This window comes from Antechinus flavipes, chromosome 6 (genome assembly GCF_016432865.1).
Source record: "Antechinus flavipes isolate AdamAnt ecotype Samford, QLD, Australia chromosome 6, AdamAnt_v2, whole genome shotgun sequence".
Lineage (NCBI taxonomy): Eukaryota > Metazoa > Chordata > Mammalia > Dasyuromorphia > Dasyuridae > Antechinus > Antechinus flavipes.
Window position 1 is genome coordinate 261863167 of NC_067403.1, and position 25562 is coordinate 261888728.

The following is a 25562-nucleotide window of genomic DNA, read 5'->3' on the forward strand; positions in this document are numbered from 1 at the left end:
ACACAGAGAGAGAGACGGAGACAGAGACAGAGACAAAGAGAGAGACAGAGGAACAGAGAAGGAGTCAGAGACAGAGAGAGAGACAGAGACGGAGTCAGAGACAGACACAAACACACACAGAGACAGAGGAACAGAAAGACAGGACAAGTGTTAGAACTTTAGGTCAGACAGAGATAGAGAGAAGAACATACAAGAGACAGAAATAGAGAGACAAAAAAAGAGGGGAGAGACACAGAGAGAGACGGAGGCAGAGACAGAGAGAGATGGAGAGAGAGACAGAGAGGGAGTCAGAGACAGACACAAACACACACAGAGACAGAGGAACAGAAAGACAGGACAAGTGTTAGAACTTTAGGTCAGACAGAGATAGAGAGAACATACCAAGAGACAGAAATAGAGAGACCAAAAAAGAGGGGAGAGACACAGAGAGAGACGGAGGCAGAGACAGAGACAGAGACAAAGAGAGAGACAGAGGAACAGAGAAGGAGTCAGAGACAGACACAAACACACACAGAGACAGAGGAACAGAAAGACAGGATGAGTGTTAGAACTTTAGGTCAGACAGAGATAGAGAGAACATACCAAGAGATAGAAATAGAGAGACAAAAAAAGAGGGGAGAGACACAGAGAGAGACGGAGGCAGAGACAGAGACAGAGACAAGAGAGAGACAGAGGAACAGAGAAGGAGTCAGAGACAGACACAAACACACACAGAGACAGAGGAACAGAAAGACAGGACAAGTGTTAGAACTTTAGGTCAGACAGAGATAGAGAGAAGAACATACCAAGAGACAGAAATAGAGAGACAAAAAAAGAGGGGAGAGACACAGAGAGAGACAGAGGCAGAGACAGAGAGAGATGGAAAGAGACAGAGACAGAGAGAGAGAGAAACAGAGAGAGACAGAGAGAGACAGAGAGAGAGAGAGAGACAGAGAGAGAGAGATAGAGGGAGTCAGAGACAGACACAAACACACACAGAGAGACAGGACAAGTGTTAGAACTTTAGGTCAGACAGAGATAGAGAGAACATACCAAGAGACAGAAATAGAGAGACCAAAAAAGAGGGGAGAGACACAGAGAGAGACGGAGGCAGAGACAGAGAGAGATGGAGAGAGAGACAGAGAGGGAGTCAGAGACAGACACAAACACACACAGAGACAGAGGAACAGAGAGACAGGACAAGTGTTAGAACTTTAGGTCAGACAGAGATAGAGAGAAGAACATACCAAGAGACAGAAATAGAGAGACAAAAAAAGAGGGGAGAGACACAGAGAGAGACAGAGGCAGAGACAGAGAGAGATGGAAAGAGACAGAGACAGAGAGAGAGAGAAACAGAGAGAGAGAGAGAAGAGAGAGAGACAGAGGGAGTCAGAGACAGACACAAACACACACAGAGACAGAGAAACAGAAAGACAGGACAAGTGTTAGAACTTTAGGTCAGACAGAGATAGAGAGAAGAACATACCAAGAGACAGAAATAGAGAGACAAAAAAAGAGGGGAGAGACACAGAGAGAGAGACGGAGACAGAGACAGAGACAGAGACAAAGAGAGAGACAGAGGAACAGAGGAGTCAGAGACAGAGAGAGAGACAGAGACGGAGTCAGAGACAGACACAAACACACACAGAGACAGAGGAACAGAAAGACAGGACAAGTGTTAGAACTTTAGGTCAGACAGAGATAGAGAGAAGAACATACCAAGAGATAGAAATAGAAAGAGAGACAAAAAAAGAGGGGAGAGACACAGAGAGAGACGGAGGCAGAGACAGACACAAAGACACAGAGACAGACACCAGAAGTATCAGAACTCTAGGTGCGAGGGAAGTAGAGGCAGCAGGAGCAGAGGCAGAGGCAGGGGCCAGAGTCGGACTCCGCAGAGGCCACAGGGGAGCCCCAGACCGGACACACACAAAGGGACACCTCAGTCTTTCTTTCCCTCTCAGCCTCCGAGGGGGCCCGAACCCCGAATTTCCAAGCCCTAGCAGCAGCAAAGGCGTCTGGGTCCAGGGGTGGAAGAGAGGGAGGAGGAAAGCAGGGGTTTTCCCCCCTCCCCCCGCCCCCTGCAGCCTCTAGGAGCCTCTCTGCGGCATTAAAAGGAAAGGGGGAAGCGCTAGCGGAGCGGGGCGGAGGGAAAGGAGGGGAAGGGAGGGAGCCGGGGGCCCGCGCCCCGCGGCCGAGCCCCCGCCTGCAGACAAAGAGCCCGGGACTCGGGGGGGAGGGGCAGGGCGGGGCGGGGCCCAGGAGGAGAGGGGGGATGGGGCGAGAAGGCGGGGCAGGGCTAGTGTCACGTTACCCCCGCGCCCCCCCTCTACTTCCAGGCTGGAGCGCGCGGCCGGCCCGCCTTCCAATGGGCCGTGGCCCCCGCCTGAGGCCGCGGGGTGCCCGCTCCCCCCGGAGGGGTGTGTTCCGGGGGCCAATGGGGAGCGGGCGGGGGCGGGGCCGCGCACGCCCGGGGGGACCAATGGCAGTCGTGTTGTCTAAACAGAAAATACTATTATGCTAATGGCGCGGGCGCCCTGCGGGGGGGCCGGGTGGGGGTGGGGCGGCGCAGGTATAAAGGGGCGCGGCGGCGGCGGCGCAGCGCGGAGGCGTCCCTGTCCCCCCGACCGCCCTTCTGCTGTTGCTGACTCTGCCGCCGCTGCAGCCGCTGCTGCCCGCTGCCTTCCTGTGCCCAGTGCCCGCCTGGAACAGCGCCTGCGGCTGCCACGGAAAGACGGCTCGAGCCTCCCCCTCCCCCAGCGTCGGAGCATACCGGACAAGTGAGCAGGGAGAGGGCTCGGGGTGCGGGAGGAGGGGAACCCCTTGGAGCGGCAGGACTAGGGCGCCCGCCAGCTCGCCCGCCCGCTCGCCGGCGGCAGAGCCAGCCGCTGTTCCGCTCTCTCCCGCGGCCCTGCCGGCTGGCCGGGACTAGCTCCCCGCCCCTTGCAGGGGCTGGCCCGGCCACCTCCTCCTCCGGCCCCCCACCCCTCATCACCCCTACCCCCGCCCCGTCGGGTCTGCCCTGTCCCGCCCCGCCCCTCCGCGCCCGTCCCGTCCGTTTCTCGCCCCGGGGCCGCCTGACCGACCGTCGGCCCGTTTCCCCGCAGGAATGGACTTCGTGGGCGACCGTCGGGCGTTCCCGGTGGAGGCCAGCGCGGGCGTGTGCCGCACCCTCTTCGGGCCGGTGGACCACGAGGAGCTGGGCCGTGAGCTGGTGGGCAAGCTGGCCGAGATCAGTGCCGAGGACGAGCGCCGCTGGGACTACAACTTCCAGAACGACCGGCCGCTCGTGGGCCCGGGCCGCCTGCAGTGGCAGGAGGTGGACGACCACACGGTGCCCGCCTTCTACCGCGAGACGGTGCAGGTGGGCCGCAGCCGCTTCCCGCTGCTGCTGCTGCGCCCCACGGCGTCCCGGGCCGCGGGCTGCCCCCCGCTGCGGCCAGCGCCCGACTGTGGCCCGGACGCCGAGGGCCCGGGGCCCGACAGCGCCGCCGACGCCCCCGTCGTGCCCATCACGGATGAGCTGCCGCTGGACGCCGACGTCGACCTGGACTCGGGCTTCACCATCCTGGCGACCGCCCGAGCCGGGGCCCCGGCCAGCAATGCCCTCATCACAGGTGAGCTCGGCAGCTCCGCTCCCTCAGGGCCGGGGGGAGGGAGGGGGGCTGCGGAGGCCCGGCCTCGCCTAGCCCCGGCGACCGGCCGGTGGAGCCGGTGGGCGGGGCCCCGGTGGCCCCACCCGGGTAGATTAAAGGGCCCACGCGCCGAAGCCGTCGGGCAGGCTAGCAGCCCAGGAAAAACAGCCGGTGCGGTGGAGGGAGCTCCCTCCGGGCCCTAGTTTAGGAGGAGAAAGACCGGGGGCCGTGGTTCTCGCCTCCCCACAAGCACCGCGTCTGCTCCCGGGCCCCGAGGGCGCGGGGAGGGGGCGTGTCCCCCACTACGGGGATGGGGGCGCCTTTTCGTGGGATACACATGGGCTTTCCCTGTTTCTCCGCAGCTTTCTTTGTGAAGCGTAAGAGACCCAGAGCCTTCAAGCCTTTTCACCTGGACCACGGCATGCCCCGCGGCCGGAGCCCGGAGCCCGAGCCTTCGGGCTCCGACGGCTCGGGCTCCGACAGCTCGGCGGGCAGCTCAGGCCGGGACAGCCCAGCCGGCCGCACCCGCCGCGTCCGCCGCAGCCGTCGAGCCCGCTCGGCCGCCCCTCCCTCGGAGCAGAGACCCAGCAAGCGCAGTCGGTAAATAAGGTGAGCTTTGACCCGGGCCGAGGTCAGCCCCGCAGCCCCTGGGCCGGCCCACTCCGGGGTCTGACCTCGCTCTCTCTGTCTCCGGCAGCTTGCCTCCGAGCCGACGGCCTCCACTCAGACTTCCCTGCACCCTGGAGGAGAGGGCAGGTGCAGGGGGAGGGTGCAGCCCTCCCTCGAGCGGGGGAGCCAGCTGTCCAACCGGGAACCGCCCCCCTTCCAGCCAGCCCTCAGAAGGACCGACCTGCTTTTGTACTTTGCCGTAGCAACGCCGGCTGAGCCTCAGCCCGCCTCGGGGCAGTGTTCAGAAAAAAATCCAGTAAAAAAACAAAACCGTTTGACAACCGTGCAATGTATTAAGTTTTCTCTAGACGTTGTTTATACAAAGCCTGATGTGAGTAGCTGGTCCCAAAGTGCGAGCTTTCAGAAATCATTTCTCCAAACGTATAATCTGCCGGGAAGGCCGCGCAGCCAGCCTGTGTTTGTACAAAAGCGACAACTTCGACGTGCTGATAACTTAATGACCTATTTATGGCAGCCCGAGCTGCCCTCGCCCCGGCCGGGCCGGGCACCCGAGTGGCCCCGGCACGGCCGGCGGGGCTCCCTCCACGGGGCGCCCGGCTCTCCAGCCAAAGGAACGCGGGCTCTGGGTTGGGGGGAGTTTTTTTTACTTGAAAAGACAAATCTGTTGCCGTGACTTCTGAGCCCGTTCCAGTCCCGCCACACCGTTATTAATAATAAAGACTTAAACACTTCTTTGGGTCTGGTCTCCTCCTTGGCTCTGCCCTCCTGCCCTCGAGCCGCCCCCGCTGGGCCGGACTGCAACAGCCCCAGGGGCTGCCCGGCTTGCGGGATCCCCTTCCAGGCCCTCCAGCTTTCCCTTTCTCCCAGCTTGGCTCTGCAGAAAGCCGCCATGTTCTCGAGCCCTTTCTTGGCCGCCTTCGGGGCAGGAGAAAGGGAGTGGGGTGGGGGAGAAGCCAGGAAAAAGGCCGGTACCTGTTGGCGGCTGGTGACCGTCTGAAGGGTCCATGTGCCAGCTTTAGAAGTGGGTTCCACTTGGACTAGGTGCGGACTGGGAAAGGGCATTCGTGGGCAGAGAAGGGACCTCGGACCCATGGAGTGGCGTCCTCTTCGGCCCAGCCCCTCTTCAGGACCCCAACCTTGCACGGCAGACCCGTCACCTTGTAAGGGACCTCGTGACTGTAAGGGGCCAGGGAAGAAACCCTTTATCCTGGGGCTAGAAGGTATGGATGAGAAGAGATGCTCCAGCTGTGCGCCCGACTCTTTGGAGGGAGATTCTCTAAACCAGTTGGTCCGCGAAGGCCAGGATAACTCTGGGCCCTGCCTAGTAAGGGAAGGGAACCCCAGGCCCACGGGAGGTCACTCCTCACGGGCTCCGGCTCTGTCTGAAGGAATCTGGCTCCCCCTCATTAGGGGAGGGTCATTTTGTTTCAGAGCCTTGGCTGCCCGGTGGGAGGGGGGGGGGCACCGAGAGTGGCTATGGTCCCAGGGAGGGAGCTTCGGCCAAGATGGCACCTGAGGCTTCCCGAGAGGCTTAGCAGGTGAGCCTCCAGCCACAGGATCCTGTGCAGGCCAGATGTCTGGGGGAGGGGGACTTGGGAAGTTCTGGAGGGTGCCCAGTTTGAGGTGACCGGGGGACTTCTGCGCAGCGCCCGCAGCCACACAATTAGCCTCATCTTGGCTGCCGTTTTTAGAGGAGCCTTTCTCTGTAGCCCAACAAGAGAGAGCCACAAACTGTGGCTGGGAGTGGGCGAGGTGGGGGAGGGAGGAAGCCGGTGGGAGCCAAAGCCAGCCTGGGAACAGGCTTTGGGCTTGTGCCACAAGGACCCGCCTGGAGGGCACTTTCTCTCATTTTCTCTCTGACCCTTTCGGAGGTGACCTATTACAAGGCGGCCATTCAGCGCTCCCGTGACCGAAGGCGAAGGCCCACGGGATTTGCATGAGACTTTATTAATGGGCCAGTCACCAAACGGGCAGGCGCCCAAGTGCTGACCTACCGGGGCCCTCCCAGCTGGCTCAGACACCGAGCTGGGCCAGAGGAACTTAGACCAGCCCGCGCCACCAGCGCCTGGCCCTCCGGGGGCTCCTGGCCCTCCCGGGGGCTCCTGCCCTCTCCTTGGCCTGCTCTCTTTTGGGCATCAGGCTCAAAGGCTCCATAAAGGCCACATCTCCGGCGTGGAGAGGAGCCCCTTGCCCAAAGTCTGCCCCCGCGGACGTGGCAGTGGCGGCTTCTGCAGGAAGCTGCCCCCAAACGACCCCCACCCTTTTAGTTGGTGCTCCGTACACATGTGAACGAGCCAATGAAAAGACTCAATAGTCTCCAGTCCGCCTAATGCTGGGAAAGGAATAGGGATACACGAAGAAAATCAAAGGGGGCTTCCACCTGAGCCGACGGAGACACGCAGCGGGGGAGTCTGGCAGGGGTGCCGCTTTGGCTTTTGAGAACCCGAGGAGGGCGAGTGGAGATTGAGGGGACAGAGTCGAAGTGATCCGGGTTCCAGAACTAGAAAAGGAAATGGGAGGGAGGCTGGAGGCATGGTATAGCTAAGGAAAAAGCCAGGAAAGACAGAAAGAAGCATTTGTGAAGCACCTACTATGTGCCGGATCCCGTGCAAAGAGCTCCCCAAATACCATCTCATTGGCTCCTACAACCATCCCGGGGCCGCCGCTGCTGTTAGGGCCGTTTCACGTTTGAGGCAGATCGTGGGCAGGTGATCCGCTGGCTCGCACAGCTGAGATGTCTGAGCGCCAATTTGCACTTGGGTTTGCCCGATTCTGGGTGACTACCACGGAACAGCTGAGGCTCAGACGCAGTCGGCACAATCCCCTGCGGGATGTCGGGGTGGGTGGGAAGCGTGCAGAACACTGGGGTCCTCGCCTCTCTCCGCTCCCCAGTGGAGCTTAAACTCACTGAAGGCAAGGATTTCCCCCCTTGTCTTTGTACTCCTGGCCCTTGGTAAGACCAAAATAAACGACCGATCGTTCCTGCCTCTGGTCGCTCTCAAATTCTCGGACACCTCAAACTGGCAGCCCAGGGGACGTCCCAGACCCACCGTGTACACAACAGAACTCCTCCTCCCCTCCCCCACCCGCCTCTTCCTCAGCTCCCCATTATCAAGAACACTTGACATGGCCTGTAACATTCCACTGCCTTCTCACCATGGGCCGTCCTTCGATGCACAGAATTTTCTTAAAGGAAAGAAAGAAAGGAGGGAAAAAGTGAACATTAAAAACCATCTGACAAGGAATGCAATGTTCCACACCTGCGGCTGCCACCTCTGCCATGGAGGGGGGGCAGGTTTTCTTCTGTCCCAAACTTTGGGGTGAAACTTGCTCATTTTAACGCCCTAGCATTCCTTTTTGGATCGTTTGGTAGTTATTCTCCCATTTCCAGGAGTAGAGTCATTGTGTGTCTGTATTTTCTCTGGACTCTTTAATTCATTGCATCTTCAAGTTGTCCCAGCCTTCTAGATCCTCATACTCATGTACCACAATTTGGCCAGCCGTTCCTCAATCAGCGGGCAGATATCTTTGGTTCCAGTTCTCTCCTTCTACAGAAAGTGCAGTGATAAATATTCTGCTAAGGACAGTCTTTTTTTTTTCCCCTTTGGCCAATGACCTTCTTGGGTCAGGCAGGGGCATCTCTGGGTCAAAGGGTATGAATATTTTAGCTACTTGATTTCCATAATTCCGATTTCCTTTCCCGAAGAGTCCCACGAATTCACTGCTTTACCACTAATGTATTAGTGAGCCTGTCCTTCCACCCCCCTCCAATGCTGACCGGGCCCATCTTTGCCAATTTGCAGGGTGTGAAGTGAGACCTCAGGATTGTTTTGTCGTCCTTTTATTCTTAACGAATTAGTGAATTCTCTCATGTGTGAATAGTCGCACTTTTTTTTTCTGAGAACGCTCCTCACATCGCTGACCACTTACTTATCTATTGGAGAAATATGTGATTACACATTTCTGTTACTTGTCCATAATCTTGAATACCAACCACTTATCCAAGAAATGACAGAAAAATTTGTTTTCCAATTCCTCCCTTTTAATTCCATTTTCCCCTGATTCCACTTGTGCACAAGTTTTTCAGTTTAATATAATGAGGATGCTGTATCTTTTGTAATGACTTCGATCCCTATTGGTTTGGCAAAGAACCTCACAGCTCCAAAACATACACAAACCACTTTTCTTCTAATTCTTGAAGGTGTAATCTTGTGTTTTTATTTTGAATTTGAATTTATAATGGATTATGGTGTAAGATGTTGGTCTAAACTTACTGTCTGCAAGACTGCTTTCCTAGCAGGTCTTATGTCCTAATGACAAACAAATGCAGCTCAATTTGAGGCTAATTTGATAGTCCTGTTTCTTCAGTTTTCTTGTCTGTAAAATGGGATGATAACAGCTCCTACCTCGAAGAGAATTAAATGAGATATTTGTAAAAAAATCATTTAGCACAGTGCCTGGCACACAGTAGGTGTTATATAAGTGCTTATTTCTTTCCCTTTCCTTGGTCCTCAAGGAAAGATATAGAAAGAACAATATGCTGGTGGCTGTTGCAAAGAGACAAATTTAGGCTTGATGTCAGGAAAATACTTCCTGACAACTGAAGCTCTTTCAGAGTGGAATGGAAGTCTCCAAGCTATAGTCAGATGGCCACTAGTTGGGTGTGTTGTACAGTATAGAGGTGATTCCTGTTTAAAAACGGGTTCAATTCATTTCCCACTTGATAAGAGGTCAAAGGATATGAATAGACAATTTTCAGATGAAGAAATTAAAGCCATCTATAGTCATATGAAAAATGCTTTAAATAACTATTTATTAGAGAAATACAAATTAAAATCACCCTGAAGTACTTTAGATTTAGATTGGCTAATAGGACAGAAATGGAAAATGACAAATGTTGGAGGGGATTTGGAGAAATTGGAACACTAATACATTGTTGGTGGAATTGTGAACTGATCCAACCATTCTGAAGAGCAATTTGGAAGGGGGCCCAAAGGGCTAGAAAACTGTGACTTCAGCAGTCATGTGATTCAGCAATACCACTAGTAGGTCTGTATCTCCAAAGAGATTTTTTTTTTCCCTTTTAAAAAAAAAACTTTTTATTGACAGAACCCATGCCAGGGTAATTTTTTACAGCATCATCCCTTGCACTCACTTCTGTTCCGATTTTTCCCCTCCCTCCCTCCACCCCCTCCCCCAGATGGCAAGCAGTCCTATACATATTAAATAGGTCACAGTATATCCTGGATACAATGTATGTGTGCAGAACCGAACAGTTCTCTTGTTGCACAGGGAGAATTGGATTCAGAAGGTAGAAATCAAAGAGATTTTTTAGAAGGGGAAAGAATACAAAAATATTTTTAGGAGCTCTTCTTGTGGTGGCCAAAAATTGAGATTGGGATTGAGAAAATGCCTGTCAGTTGAGGAATTGCTAAAGAAATTATGTTATATGATTGTGATGGAATACAACTGTGCTGGAAGAAACGACGAGCAGGATGATTTCAGAAAAACCTGAAGAGAGTTATGTGGACTGATGCAAAGTGCAGTTTGCAGAACCAGGAGAACACCGGATGCATCAGCAATGCTGTGCCATAAAGAACTGCAAATGATTTAACCATTCTCGGCAATACAACGGTCCGAGGCAATTCTGAAATACTCATGATGAAAAATGCTATCCATCTCTAGAGAAAAAACAGATGAAATCGGAACACAGATCAAATCATGTTATGTTCATTTTCATTGTTTTTTCATAGTTTTTTCTCCCTTTTGTTCTTGTCTTTCATGCCATGACTTAATATGGAAATGTTTCACATGATTGCACATAGATAACCTGCATAGTATTGCTTATCCTCCTAAGGAGACTCAGAGAGAGAGAGAGAGAGAGAGAGAGAGAGAGAGAGAGAGAGAGAGAGAGAGAGAGAGAGAGAGAGAGAGAGAGAGAGAGAGAGAGAGAGAGAGAGAGAGAGAGAGAGAGAAACTTGGAATCCAAAACTTTATTGAAAACTGAATGTTAAAAATTGTCTTTAGGTGTAAAAAATTAAATACTATTTAAAAGGGAAAAAAAGAAAACTAGTTGAGCTGATGGCCGCCAAAGTTCCTTCCTGTTCCTTGGGTCGGTATCTCCCAGAACCTAACTCTCTGGCCCTTTTGCCTTTCTCTTCCCTCTCCTATGCCCATGATGGCTGGGCAGTTCCAATATAGGAAGGCCCACTCTCCCAGTCAGCAGCCTTTCATCTCTTGCATCCTCCTCGTATTGGGTTATATGAGAAGGGAAGTAGTATTTCCCTTCCTTCCCCATTCCCTCCCGGGAGTCTTGTTCTTCTTAGAGCAATCCCTGTCCCCTGTCAGATAGAGACTCCAAGGGTGTGATCATCTGGGGCTGGGGCCGGGGATATCCCCTTTGGGACATTTTCACTGCTCATCCGATCCAAGCCAAGGCCCCGTGCATTACCGTGTAATCCGATGCAATCTGACAAGCTTTTATGGAGAGCTGGGGGTGCCAAGAACTAACTGTACAAGTCCTGACGGTACCAGGGCTAGATGAGGCAGTCCCTGCCCTTGAGGGGGCAGGGATCTGCAGCTGGCAAGGCTCTCTGCTTAGAGGATGGATTCCATTTTGGGAAACCACCAAAAGACCTTGGAGAATGAGCTGTACCTGACCCCAGGGATAGGAAATAAACTTCCTCCTAAGCCAGTAACTGGCTCCCCACACGAGTGAGTGGCAGCAGCCTGGCTGGAGAAAGACGGCAGGCAGCCTTCCAGGTCCAGGGACCAGCCTTACTTTGGATCCTGGCAATGTTCTGGACTCCTCTGTACAGGGTTCACAACCCGCCCACCAAGCCCCATATGGTGGCCAGTGTCAGGGCTCTCTCGGAGCTGGCTCACACTGAGAATGCTGCAGTGCATGTGAAGTCAGGGGACCTGGGCTAAAAACACACTGTATTAATGACTACCCAAGTCACTCTGAGCAAGTCCCTCCTCTTTGAGACAGTTTCCTCCTCTCCAACATGGAGGGGTTGGCTTAGGGGACACCAAGGTCTCTTTGAGCTCTGAATCTATAATCTCGCCAATGGGAAGGGACATTGGGGGATTTACTTGACTCCGTGATCCAATGGGCGTTGGGAAATTCGTGATGGCCGCCCCAGCTCCCTGCGTTCTGTCCCACGTCTCCTGCCTCAGCCAGTTTCTGGATTACTCCATCCAAGTGGCTTGGTATGTCACGAGAGCCGGTGAATGCCCCACAGCTCACCTGCGTGAGTGCTGGCCCGTGCTGGACAGCGACTCGCTGGACTCGGGGCCTTTTCCGTTAGAACGTAAACTCCTTGTAGGGAGAGGCTGCTGTATTCTTTCTTCTTATAGCCCCCTGGGACATAGGAGTCACTTAATCAGTGCGCCTGAGCGCTTGCTGCATGACAAATGCAAGAAAGAATTGTCCTTGTTGGAGGCCAGCTGCTCCTGACTGCTCTCCATAGCTTGCATGGGAGTCTTGATTGAATCCTAGAGCCTGTCAGAGCAGAAGGGGTTTTCGGAGTCACGAAGCCCCTTCCTCTCAGTTTCCAGAGGAAGGCACTGAGCCTGAGTCTTCCGTCCATCCATTCATCGTCCAGTTGTTCTCCAAAAGTCAGTTGCTTTGGCAGTGAGGTCCATTAACACGGCAACATTTCAAAGAGTTTTGTGTTCTTCTGCTGACTCCCCCCAGCTCCTTGCTCTCATTCTTTGGCTCTGCAGGGGCTCCCACGAGGAAAGGTTATTTCTTATTACTCAGATGGGTGACCAGTCCCAGAATCCGTTTAGATCAGCATTTTCGGAGGCATAAATTTCAAGCTTGACAGAATTTCGGAAGCCCTGGCACTTTACACATGAGGAGACGGGTCTGGAAAAGTGAGGTGCTGGGGAAAAGGCCCCATAGGTGGGAATGAGTGGATTTCAGCAATTCACTCAGTTCTTCCCATAGCCACCGGGCTCTCCTCTCTTGTGAGCCTTCTTTCTCCCGGTCTCTGGCTGGGAGCTGCTTTGTTTGGAGTCCTCGGATGCTGCTTTCGGAGGAACGTGCAGCTCCAAAGCTCTGCCAACTCTGGAGACTTCCCCAGGTTGTTGTTGCTTTTCACCCGAACCCTCAAAGCCAATGTTCCTCTTTTTTTTCTTCCTCAAATCTTTTTGCTTTTAAAATTTGATTTAATTTAAACTTTTCTCCGTTAACGACAGAGGGGCTTATCTACCCCCCAAAGCTGACCTTTTTAAGGTTAAGCAAATGTGCAGCCCCCACCTGGGACTTGACATTGTCTTGGGTGAGGGGCCTCAGATGGTCCATGGCCGGGAGCGTGGGCTAAGCTGATTTGTCTCCTGGATGGACAAGGAGAAGCCGATCTGGCCTTTGTGGGCAGATGAGGATTTTTGTTACTGTTCTGATTCATCTCGGCTACGCAAGCCTGTGGGGATGTGCACTTTCACCAGACTGCTTAAATTCATTGAAATAGAAGAGGAAAAGAGGGAATGAAAGAAAAGAGAGAGGAAAAGATAGAAGGAAAGGAAGGAAGAGAGAGAAGGAAGGAAGGAGGGAGGGAGGGAAGGAAGTAGAAAGGAAGGAAGGAAGAGAGGGAGAGGAAAAGGAAGGATAGAAGGAAGGAAGGAGGGAGAGAAGGAAGGAAGGAAAGAGGAGAGAAAGAAAAGAAGGAGAAAGGAAGGGAGGAAGGAAGGGGGGGAGAGAGAAGAAAGAGAAAGGGAAGGTTGAATTCTGCCAAAGAACAGTTTCAGCTGAGTTTTTTGGTGGGTTTTTTTTTTCAGTCCCCATGTCATCAAATGGTTCATTTGATGCTGTTCTCTTCAGGATTCCATTCTAATATCTTAACCCCAACGTGTCCACTTCCCCCCCCCCTTTGGTATTCTTCCTTAAGCACTTGAGCTCATGTTCTGGGGCTATGGCTAACCAAGCCAGCCTGTCACCTACCAATACAAGCAGCTTTAGAGTCCCCAGGATGGAGCTTAGGAACCCCGCGACTCCCCAGCAATGAAAAAACGTACCACTTCATCACATTCCTGTCCCCCAGAAAAAGAAACCAAAAAAAGGAAGGAGGGAGCTAAAAAAATCAAGGCTCTAAAGTGCTTTTAAGGAAGCACATTGCAATGCCCCTGGGAATCTCTTGAAAAATTTCCACGAGGAGGAGCTTGAAAGGGAGAAAGGATCCTAGGAAAGCTGGATCTTCCTCTGGAAACTGGCCATGAGGGACTCAGGGCCAGGCTAATGCTAGCACAAAGGCAGAAAGAATGCCTCAAAGAGGCTGGCCACCTGGCCACCCAAGGGGCCTCAGCCAAGCCGTGTTGTTCTCCCAGGATTCATTGCAGGTCAGAGAAATGATTTGCAACTGGTAAAAGACTTCAAAGGAAATGGGGGGGGGAGCCCTTCCCCCACCCCGCATATCAGAAGAGTAAGAGAGGGATTAAGCTCCTGGAAATGGCGGGTCCTCCAGTATCTTGTCAGTGCCGGGCGGTTGTGGGGGCTGTTAATCGTGTCCCACTCTTTGTGAGCCTTTTGGGGTTTTCTTGGCAAGGAGTCGTTCGCCATTGTCTTTTTCACCATAGAGCAGAGCCCACAGGAAAGGGCCCGAGAAAAGGCGATGCCAACAAATTAGGAGCCTTCATGTCACCCCAGAGGTGATGCCGCTGAAACCAGGAGCATCCACATGGCTTGGAAAGGCCATCTCCAATGGGGCGAGGGCTGTGTCCTGGCCCAGGCGGATGGGAAATGTGCTGGCTCCTGAGGCCGTCCCGAGAGAGCTGAGTCCTGACTCTTGAGCTCAGTTTCTGACAAACTAAGCAAATACTGGGTAGGATTCTGCGTGAGGAGGCCAGAAAATGGCCTGTCAGAGCGGGGCGGGGGGGGGGGGGGGAGCTTGCAAAATGACAATCCCAGATCCACATTTGTGGATCCCCTGGGACTCAGTCATTAAATCTCTAAATCTCTACTGCCCCATGTGAGGGGGGCCTGCAGTTCAGTACAATTAAATTAAATTACACATAATTCAGTACAATTCAATTCAATTAAGTTCAAACAACATTTATTAAGCACTTTCTTAATATTATCAGGCACTCTGCCAGGTGCTAGACACACAAAGGCAAAAGCCAAAACAGTCCCCGCTTGTCCTCCAGAAATCGGCCTTGTACCGAGGGGAGATAAGCAATTTCTCTTGGTGCTGTGTGTGCAGCAATGAGACATGTGGCCGCCAGACCAGAATGCGTCAGGTTTTTCTTGTTAACGCTGGAGAACCCGTCCCTTGGGCTCCTTATCCGGGCCTCAGTTTCCCCATCTGTAAAATGAAAGGGGTGGGCTAGATGGTCCACTTTCCAACTCCAGTTTATAGCTCTTGTATAAATGAAACGTTTAAAAATTCTTGGGGTTTTTTTTTTAAAGAAGAAAAGTAGTTCTGGGGAAGGAATCGACATTCATGAACTGGAGTGTACGATTCTGAATACGAGTTAATATTCCAGGGTGGGTGATTAAAGAGAAAGTTTGAGAACCTGGAGGAGATTCAGAGGAACTTTCTTCTCTTCTCCCCTCCCTCCTCTGCTCCTTCCCCTCCTCCACACCAAGAATGGAAGCCTCCGTTTCCACTGAACTGTAGCATCCCCTCTTTAAGGGAGGTTGGTAAAAATGCCAAACCCATTTTTCCATCTTTAGGAGAGTGCTGAGAGCAGGATTTGAACCCCAGGCCCCGGACATCCGGCCCAGCATGACTCATAGCGGGATTATGAGGCTAAACACAAAACAGCAGCTCCCACAGCTCTCATGCTTCAAGGTTTGCAAAGCGTGGTCTCGAGCATCCCGTGGGGCCGCTGGCCTGATTTTAGACTCTGCCCTTTCCGGGGGTGACTTTCCCAGAGAGGGAGGCTGAGGGACTTGTCCTTGCCTCCCCTCAGGCCCGGAGGCCGCTGCTGCAAAGGTCAGGGCTCTTTCACTCACTGCCTCTCGGGCTCAGAAGTTTTCCTCATGCAGATATTGGGGAACTCTGAGCCAAGTCCGCTTGAAACAAGGATACTTACAACAAGGCGTTCCCTCGGTGGGGTTGATGAGATGGTGGCTCTCTAGTTCACACATGCTCACTGCGCTATAATGATGTAATCACCCCCAGGTATTTAAGGGCTGAGAGCACTGGAAAGGAGACTCTCCCTCTTTGACCCTCCTGGTGGCTCTCCTGACTCCTCCACAAACAAGGCTGGTCCCGAGATCCTCCAGAGAGCCAGCCCAGACATTACAGGGTGTGGGTGGAGAGTGGGCAGATGAAGAACAGAGAAGGCCCAGGACCCTGGGGCTGGGGATGGAAGGGATCCCAGAGATCATTCTCGAGAAGGAACCTGGGACTGGGAGATACTGAGTGACATGCCCCATGTCTAGTAGGAAGTGGTACAGCTGGGACTTTGAGCCCAGATCTCTGGGATTCTTTCCACATCACTAAGGCTCCCTTTGCCTCTTGCTTTCTCTTTGACTCACTGTCTTTTGTCTCTGTCTCTCTCTGTCTCTCTCCTCTCTCTGTCTCTCTCCTCTCTCTGTCTTTCTCCTCTCTCTGTCTCTCTTTCTCTGTCTCTCTGTCTCTCTCTCTGTCTCTGTCTCTCTCCTCTCTCTGTCTCTCTCTCTGTCTCTCTCCTCTCTCTCTCCTCTCTCTCTCTCTGTCTGTGTCTCTCTCTCTGTCTCTCTGTCTCTCTCCTCTCTCTCTCTCTGTCTCTCTTCTCTGTCTCTCTCTCTCTCTCTCTCTCTCTCTCTCTCTCTCTCTGCTCTCTCTGTCTCTCTCCTCTCTCTCTCTGTCTCTGTCTCTCTGCTCTCTCTGTCTCTCTCTGTCTCTCTCCTCTCTCTCTCTGTCTCTGTCTCTCTCTCTGTCTCTGTCTCTCTCTTCCTCTCCTCTGTGAGTCTCTCTGTCTCTGTCTCTTTCTGTTTCTATCTTTTTCTGTCTCTCTGTCTCTGTCTCTGTCTCTCTCTCTCTCTGTGTCTCTCTCTCTCTCTCTGTCTCTGTTTCTGTCTCTCTCTCTCTGTCTCTGTCTCTCTCTCTCTCTCTCTCTCTTCCTGTCCTCTGTTTTTGTTTCTCTCTGTGAGTCTCTCTGTCTCTGTCTCTGTTTCTGTTTCTATCTTTTTCTGTGTCTCTGTCTGTCTCTCTTCTCTGTTTCTGTTTTTGTCTCTCTCTCTTATTCACATCCCCCCTGTCTCTGAGGCAAGGGAGCAAGGCCCCAAGTCCAGTCTGGTCCATGTCAGTGCTCCCCATTTCTTGCAGGGCAGCCCAGAAAAGAGCCCTGAGAGATGTGGAGACGGCTTTTCTAAGGCTGCTTTCCCTGGGAACCAGAGACCAAAAAAGGGCCCTCCAGCAGAAGCAGGTCCGAGTGAGCCAGGATGCTGGTGGGGATCTGACCAAGAGAGGGACTGAACTGTGGTCTTCTTGCTCCCACTCTCTTCACGACAGCTGCCTCTTAGACAGCTGCTTGGTTCTGCCGGGGACCGCTGGCCTCTGCTTGCAAAAACAAAAGAGCCTCGAACTCTGACTCCAGTTACTGCCAAACGGCTCCATCTTGTTTAATCTTTTCAACCAAAAGTCCTCCTCCTCCGGCTCCTCTTTCTGCCAGCTCCTTGTTCTTCTGAGCCCAGGTGGACATCTTAGCCCCCCCCTCTCAGGGAGCGCCCCCTCCCCGGCTCTGCCCACCTGAATTCCCTGCCTCGGCAGGGGATCTTCAGGGAAGCTCTCGCGTGCACACACCCAGAAGAGGAACCAATAAGACCAGCTCTGCTGAGCCCAGATTCCCCACTGACAACCTGGAGAGAGTTTTCTTTCTAGTTTTCTTTATCCCTCCATCCTAGCTTCTGAGCCAGGATAAGAAATTTCGGGTCAATCAAACACTTGGGACCTGCCTTTGAGATGCTCACTTAGAGATCTGCACCCTTTGCAAGGATGGACCAACAGCCAGAGCTGAGCTTGGGCCAGGATCCAGCGGATCAAGCTGGAGCAGCTCAGATCTAGTGACCGTCCACACGTCAAGGATGAGATGTTTTCCTTTTGGGTGGGCTGCGGCCTGACCTGTCAGAGTATCCCCGGGGGCGCCCCCACCCTTAGCACCCCAATTCTCATTCACGATCCCCGAGAGAAAAAATAAACTAAAATAAAGAACCCAGGAGAGCCCAGGCAGGGAGTCCTGCCGTCACTGGGGCAGATAGAAATCATGGAGCACATGGGCTTTGATGGAAGGAGCATGGGGAGGACAGAGCCCCGAGAAGAGAGAACCAGGGCAACCCGGGAGCGGGTTTCTGAGCATCTTTCTGTTCTGTCTGAGCAGCTTTCTGCGCCGGGCCCAGGGCTACGCGGAAGTTTAAGAAAGTCACTTCAACAAGTGGCTGAAGTTTTCTGGGCTCCTGCAGCTGGCCAAGAAGATAAAGATCGTGGCGTGTGTGTGCGCACATGGGCACATAAATGTATATACACATCTGGGCACATACATACACACGCACAATACATGCACACACAGGGAACACACACGTGTGTGCACATGCCCGGGCACATAAATGTATACACACCTGGGCACATACACACATGTGCACACACATGGCTCACACACATACGTGTGTTTACACACAGACAGACACACAATCTGCCAAGATGAAGGGAGTTGCCTTATAGAATTCTTTGAGGGTGAAATCCTGGGTGAGGATCAGAGCAACAGTAAGAAGGGGTCGGGCGAGCTGGCACTTCTGGAGCCTCGATTAGCCAATGGACGCCTTTGATGTAAGGCCTCCTAAAAGTGGGGGTTACAAATGCAAAATCGGAGCTATTCTCCAAGGGGCCCATCCTGCGACTCAAGGTCTTCAGGCAGAGAGCCCTGTCCTCCTTTCCTGGGAGGAGGGTGTGTGCGAGACTAGTTCCTCCCACTGTCCTGGTCGTGAGTGGGATGCAGAACACCATCTCTATTATAGGAAGCCCCAAGAGCAGGGGAGGGGAGCATTTTTGTCCCTTTTAATAGCTGAGAAAACAGGCTCAGGAGAGAGGGAGTATGAAAAGGGAAAGAGACACAGAGATACCCAGAGAGACAGGGAGAAAAGAGAGGAAGAGGAGGAGGAGGAGAACACAATGACCAGAACAGCCTTTATTTATTCTCTCCATGGTGGATGTTGCCACAGGCAGGCGAGAAGGGATTCTGGGTCCCTTCTTTGCTCTCCAGACTTCAGGCTTCCCGGCTTTCCCAGGGGTGCTTCGCCTTCAAATTTAACCCTTTCCTTTCTCCCCAGGAGCAGCCAGGGGTGAGCTTAATTCCTTCAGCTGGATCTCTTTCCCCCTTTGCTTTCCAAAAGCCCCCTTTGGGGAATGTCGGGTGGTGGTGGGAAGGGGCAGTTGAGGCCACGTCTGTCCTTTCCTGGCAGGGGGAGAGCGGCCCACTGAGGAACTAGAGTCACCAGCTCCCCGAAGGGCTGTGACCTTGGAGGAGATGGAGGAGAAGGTGACTAGATCCAGACCAGAGTTAGTACAGGAGGGAAGGAGTCGGGCAGACTCGGCGCTGCTGCCTGATCTAGACGCATCCAACAGTTTGGGAAAGCCTCTGGTCTCATTTAGGAAGGTAAACAGACAATTCCTCAGAGAGAACTGTCTCTGCTTTCCATTGCCTGGAATTATGGCCAAGTGCTTCCTGATGTTTAAACCAACGTGCGAGTTACACTGTCCCCTTTCCCACAGGCTGAGTCACCCGCCCCATCAGCCTAGAGCTGAGATTGATGGACTTTCGATTTCCTTTGCTCCCTAGCACTTCACACAGTGCCTAGCACACAGTAGGAGCTTTAAGTGCTAGTTGCCTGAGGTGAGTGGCTAGGGTTGCATATCCTGGCCTCTCCTTACTTACTCTTTCCACCTGAATTTCTGTCATTGGGTTTTTGTGCTCTTTCGGCCCGCACTCATCTAACCAGAACACATGCACGCACACTCACACTCACCCTCACCCTCAAACACTCACACTCTCACTCACACACTCACAAACACACTCACTCTCACATACACTCACAATCACACACTCACACTCACACACACGCACACTCACAAACACACACACTCACATTCGCATAAACACTCACTCACACTCACACACACACTCACACACCTACACTCACACTCACAAACACACACTCACACTCACACACACTCTCACACACACACTCACTCACACTCACAAACACTCACACTTTCACACTCACACACACGATTCCAACATTCCCATGGCAGCCTAGTTAGATGACACCAGGTAGTGTGGCTGTGATTTGTGAAAAGTTTGTGAAAACAGGATGGGGCAGCTAGGTGGTACAATAATAGATTGAGCACCAGCCCTGAGGTCAGGAGGTCCCGAGTTCAAATCTGACCTCAGACACTTTAACACTTCCTAGCTGTGTGACCCTGGGCAAGTCACTTAACCCCAATTACCTCAGAGGGGAAAAAAAGTGAAAAACGGGATCGCAGAACCTGCCTGAGAGCAGCAGGTTCTGTCAGGCTGGAGAAACTCTGAGAATGATCCTGGTCACAGTTGGACTCTGTCAACTGCACTGTCCCTGGCCTCTACCCTGTGGCTGGAGCTGATGAGAGCAGTCCGGGGGCGGGAGGGGCAGGAGTCCGAGAGAAGTTTAAGTTCAAAGGGAGGGAAACAGCTTGCATGCGAGGACACAAGTTTCGGGGCCCTGCCCCTCATGGGGGACCCGACTTCTGTGGCTAAACCTTGACACTGACGCCCGTGGATGCGCAGAGAGCCCTGGCAACGCGATGGGACAAGGTTGATTCATCGCAAGGCTTCCTGTCCAGAACACGAGCGCCTGCCCAGGGCTCGTCCGAGAACATGGTGCTGGACCAAGCATCACAATAACTGTGACTGCCAGAGAGTGAGATCATCCGGCGCGAGGGCAAAGGAGTGTGGGAAGGCACAGCGCGCTCGCTGCCCTTGGCTCTGGAAAACGGGCGTCTCCTAATAGCGGACAAGTCTGGCCTGCCAGGATTTGCACCCGAAGGCTGGCCGCTTAGCCACGAAGTCTGGCCACCTGGGAAGCCAAGCCCCTTGTTTCTCGTGGGAGATTGCTTCTGTGGGAACAGAGAGAGGTGAAGAGAGGGAAAGGCTCCCTCTACAAGGGAACCATCTCTAAGCGTCCCTTTAGCTGCTTGTGCTTTACATGTGAGATGCTAGCCCCGGGACCAGGGGGTAAAGAGCCAGCCAGGGGAGCTTGAGCTCCGATTTGTCTCAGTCTTGAATCCTAGTGGCTCAGGAACCAAAGGAAGTGGCAACCCAACGCAAGGGACTTCCGAGAGAGGCAGCAGAAGGCGTTGACAGAGCTGGTTCTCAGTCAATTACCCATAAATCTTTATGAAGCGCCAGATCGAGAGATACATCCCCAAAGCCTCTTGGGCACGGGGCTCGCACCGCCGCCCTAGTGAGGAGCGTTCTCAAAAACGACACCGGGAAAACAACTGCATCTTTTGCAGAGACAGAGAAATGATTCAGTCATCGACAAGACCCTCAGATCGAAATCCACACATATTGCAATCCTCCATTTCAATGAGAACGGGGGGGGGAAATGGCTGAGGAACAAAGAAGGAAAAGTGCCCAAGACTTGAGAAGGAAACAAGGCTTGTGTCTGTCCCTTATGAGAAAACAATCAGGAGACATTGGCATGGCAAGCAACGGATAAGATGAGCCCAAAAGGAGCAATTCCAACGGATACTCTCGACGGACACGGGAGTTATTCCTCCATCACCTGTGATAAAAATGGAATCCGGATGGAAGCGATGACGTGCGTTCTGGCACCATGATTTCACACAAAAATTCACCAAAAACCAACTGTCATAATGAAGAGCTTTTAAACACACCTTAATCCATCCGGCACTTCATCTACTTCCCAAAGAGAGCTATAGAGCATCCGGACACACGAGCCATTTAAAATATAATCTCTCTTGTAAAATCTTAGGGAGAAAAAGAGCAGTGGAAAATCAGCTCCAGGATCACCTTCGAAGACGTTGTGCTCGGTGAAACCATTTTTAAGATGTCTTAAGACCCAACTTAACCCACTCATTGCCAGAACCCTGAAGGATGAGATGGAAAGGATGAGAGGGAGCACTTTTATCACCAAGGATCATGGAGCCGCGATATAGTCTCAGAGGCGCTGATAAGGGCATTAGAAACGTTAGAGAAGCCTGGCAAAGTCAGGGGTGAAAACCTAGAGTCCGAGAGAAGATCCACACTGGATGAGACACAGTCTGAGGTCATGGAGGAAGAGATTCACAAGACCGCGGAAGGAGCGGAAGACGGCCCAAAGCCCTCCCCGCATCTAATTTACATGTGTACAAAAAGGTGACAGAGAGAGGCCGTCAACGGCTATCGACCAACTGTCCCAGTGATCTTTCAGAAGCACAGGGCTCACCTGGCCACTCTCCTGCTCACAACGCCAGTGATTTTCTGTCAGGAAGACCCAAGTTCAAATACAACCTGGGCTTCTGTCTGCTTCGGTATTTTCAACCGTAAATAAGATATGATTACATAGGTATAAAATATTATAATTGTCTCACGTGATCTATAACCCCGCCCCTTCTCTTTAGAATCCTTGGTCTGACTTTAAAGGCCCCCCACCCTGGCTCCGGCTGACTTTTCTAAGCTTCTCATCTATTGTTCCCTTTTATGAGCTCTCCGGTTCAGCCACGCTTGTTGCCGCTAATATTCCAGTTCCTTTATTCCCGGCTCTGCCCTGGCTGTGCTCCCCACCTGGGATACACTCCTCCCCCCTCCTCTCCCCCGTTTAGACTTCCCAGGGCTCTCATAATTGCCCCAGCTGCTGACCTCTCCTTCAGGGCCCTCCTGTCTACTCTGTATGCTCCACATACAGCGCTCATGTGTGTTCGTGCTGGTTCCCTGGCTAGAACGTAAGGCCCGGGAAGGCAGGGACTGTATTCCTTCGGTTTCCAGTTCTCCGTGCCCGGTACAGAGAACTACCCAGCAAACCCTTAAGTATATGCTGACTGATGCAGCCTGCCATCCTCCTGAGGGGCCCAGGAAACGCTCGCTCCCCGGGGTTTCCGGCGGCTGATTCTGAAAGTGTCTTCCACTAATCCCACGAGTGTAGCCCCTTTCACACCATCACTCACTCCGGAACTGGCTTTTCTAGACACCGTCTCTTCTTCTGGACTGGACAGAACCAAAGCTTTGGGCATTTTACAGAAACAGTGTTCTTGAGAGAGAGGCAGAGACAGAGACAAAGACAAAGACAAAGAGATAGACATACAAAGGCAGAGAGACACGGGGAGAAAAAGACAGAGAAGAGACACAGAAAGAGACAGAGACAAAGAAAGAGACAGAGGCAGAGAGACACAAGGAGACAAAGACAGAGAAGAGACACAGAAAGACAGAGACAAAGAGACACAGAGGCAGAGAGACACAAGAGATAGACATGCAGAATTAGAGAGACACAAAGAGACAAAGGCAGAGAAGAGACACAGAGAGACAGAGACAGACAAAGAGACACAAAGGCAGAGAGACACAAGAGATAGACAGGCAGAGATAGAGAGACACAAAGAGACAAAGGCAGAGAAGAGACACCGAAAGACAGAGACAAAGAGACACAGAGGCAGAGAGACACAAGAGATAGACATGCAGAGATAGAGAGACACAAAGAGACAAAGGCAGAGAAGAGACACAGAGAGACAGAGACAGACAAAGAGACACAGAGGCAGAGAGACACAAGAGATAGACATGCAGAGATAGAGAGACACAAAGAGACAAAGGCAGAGAAGAGACACAGAGAGACAGAGACAAAGAGATAGACATGCAGAGATAGATACAAGGAGACAAAGAAAGAGACACACAGAGAGACAGCTATATGGAGAAGCCTAGGAGGCAGAGCCTAGCCTGACTGCATGCAGTCACTCAGAAAGAGGAGAATGCTTGGCCAAAGTCAGCCGGGTAGTAAGTAACAGGTCAGGCGTTTGGACCTCGGGCCTCCTTCAGCTCCACTGTCCGGGCCCACTTGGGCACAGGAGGATCAGTGGAAGGAACTGGGGTGTCCAGCCTAGAGAAGAGAAGACTCAGCTGGAACCTGGAAATCACCTCTCAGCAGTCAAGGGTTCCCTCATGGAGGAGGGACCAGGTGCGGTCCAAGCCCCAGGACTGACAGAACAGTAGAGGCAGGCTGCCGAGGCAGATCTGAACCCAGTTTTCTGACAATGAAACTGATCCCAGTGAGAGGGATTGCCCTAGGAGGCAGGAGACCCTTCCTCTCTGGAAGACTTTGAGGACGTTGGGTACGTGGTTGTTCGGATGCCCGAGGTCCCTTCGGGCTCCGAGGGGCCAGGGGTGGGGGTGGGGGATAGCAGGATCCCAGCTGGGGGAGCTGAGCGCTTCCTGGACCACGAGGAGGGGGGGTGGGTGGAGTGGTGGAGGTCGGAGACTCTCTTCCCTGGGGGGGGGGGGCTTTGCCCAGCCGGCCAGCCTTCCTCTGAAAGCCCATTGCCTGGCAGGATTAGGAAGAGAAAGAACTGTTCTTCCCCCTCCCCCCATTCTGAATCGCTTCCCTTCCCAGCTTGGAGAAATCCAAGAGTCCAGAGTTCTCTGCCCCGTCCCCAGGAGCGAGCTCGGGCGCCCGCGGCCGCCTGCTCGGCCCCACCGGGCCCTGCCAGAGCCGCGCCTGGGTCCCGGCTCCCTCCACCAGGCGCCACCTGCCCGGGGGGCCCAGCGGGGCCGCCGTGCGCGGGGTTGTGGGGGCGGACGGCCGAGGGGGGACAGACAAGGGACCGGGCCGCGCGCTTCTAATCCGGGCACTTCCCTGTCAGGCTAATCCCTGCGCGCGGCCCGGGCCCTCCCGAGGTGCCTGGGAAGCCCTCATCTAAATGAAGCGCACACACTCCGCGGCCGGCCCATCTGCAAAGGCCGCAATTAAATGCAGGACAAAAAGGGGGGAGCGGGCGAGCGGCCGCATTAGCATTTCCGTGACCATCTGGCGTGAGCAGCGGGCGAGGGGGAACAAAAGGAGGGTTAGCGAGGGGGCGAGGCGAGCGTGCCACGGCATTGACCTGCAAATGAGGCTTTGTCCCCGAATTAAAGCTGCCCGGACCCCCGGGGACCCCCCAAAACGGGCACCATTACGGCCCGCCGGGACAAAAGCCCGCGCGGCAAAAGTGCGCCGCGGGAGGAAGGCCGCGACGGCTCCCCTCGGGCCCCTGGCCCCGAGCCCGCGCGCACGCGTGGAAGCGCGCGTGAGCACACACACACACGGCCACGAGGCCGCGGCAGGACCGTAACAGCGCCTTAATTGCGCCGCGGCGGCTGCGGGAGCGCCCCAGGGAATTCCGGGGAAGCGCTGCCTGACGCGCGGGGGCCCGGGGCCCTTCTGCAGATCAGCACCCGGGGCTGGCCAGCGCCCGGAGGCCGGGAGCGGGGCGGGGAGCGGCGCCCAGCTCAGGCCCAGAAACGCCGGGGCCCCGCCGGGCGCACGCTCGCGTCTGCAGCCCCAGCCACGCGCCTTCCAGCCAAGAGGGGACCTGAGAGGCGCGACAGCCCCCCCCGCCCCCAGCCCCAAACTGACCCAGCAGTTCCCCCCAGCCCTCACCGCCTCAGAGCTGTGGAACTCCCGCGCCTTTGGGGGGGCTTAGAAGTCAGGGGAAATGCTCGGAACTGAAACGTTCCCCCCGAAAGCGCTCCGGCTTCTGCGGGTGGGCGGGCTGTGGCCGCTGGGGAGAGAGCTTGCGGACGGGGTGGGGTGGGGGGCGCCGCTGGGCGGACGGGGGGGGCAGGAGAAGATAATCTCTGAAAGGTCTTGCAGCCCCCCAGGCTGGCCCACTCCCGGCTTTCCCGGTGCAGGATTGACGGGCTTTAACGTTCCCAGCTGAGGGGCCGGGCCAGGACCGCGGTACCGCAGGTTCTTTCTCTTCCTTGGGTCCTAGTGGCTCTCGGACCAGCGGCCTTTCCCCCCTCCCCCCCCCCCCCCGCAGGCAGCACACGGCCTGGGTTGGGGGATGGCGGTGGGGGAGGGGCGGCGGGGTTGCCCCTGCCTCGGGGAGGGAGGAGGGAGGAGGATCCTCTGTCTCTGGAGGCAACGGGAAAACAACAGCTAATGGCAATAAGAGGCAGTGCCCCATTCAGGGGCAGTCACCGGGGCCGCTCAGTGGGAAGCATCCATGAGGGGGTGGGGGAGATGAAGCTAATCAGAGCCAGTCAGTCACTCAGCCTCCTTAATGAGCCTCCTCCTGCCCGGGATGGGGAGAGGTGGCGAGCCAGGCATTCTCTGGGAGAGCCCCATCTGGTGTCCCCCACCTCCCAGACAATGAGCCTTTCCCACCGTGT

At 54.0% G+C, this 25562-nt stretch overlaps 1 protein-coding gene across 1 annotated transcript; it reads left to right on the top strand.

Annotated features, from left to right (window-relative positions):
- The first annotated feature begins 2556 nt into the window (after positions 1–2556).
- Positions 2557–4975, top strand: CDKN1C (cyclin dependent kinase inhibitor 1C). Its single transcript, XM_051967614.1, has 4 exons — positions 2557–2759; positions 3087–3596; positions 3977–4223; positions 4312–4975. The coding sequence occupies exons 2-3, from the start codon at positions 3089–3091 to the stop codon at positions 4216–4218; spliced, it is 750 nt and encodes a 249-aa protein (XP_051823574.1). The 5' UTR covers positions 2557–2759; positions 3087–3088; the 3' UTR covers positions 4219–4223; positions 4312–4975.
- Positions 4976–25562: the final 20587 nt, after the last annotated feature.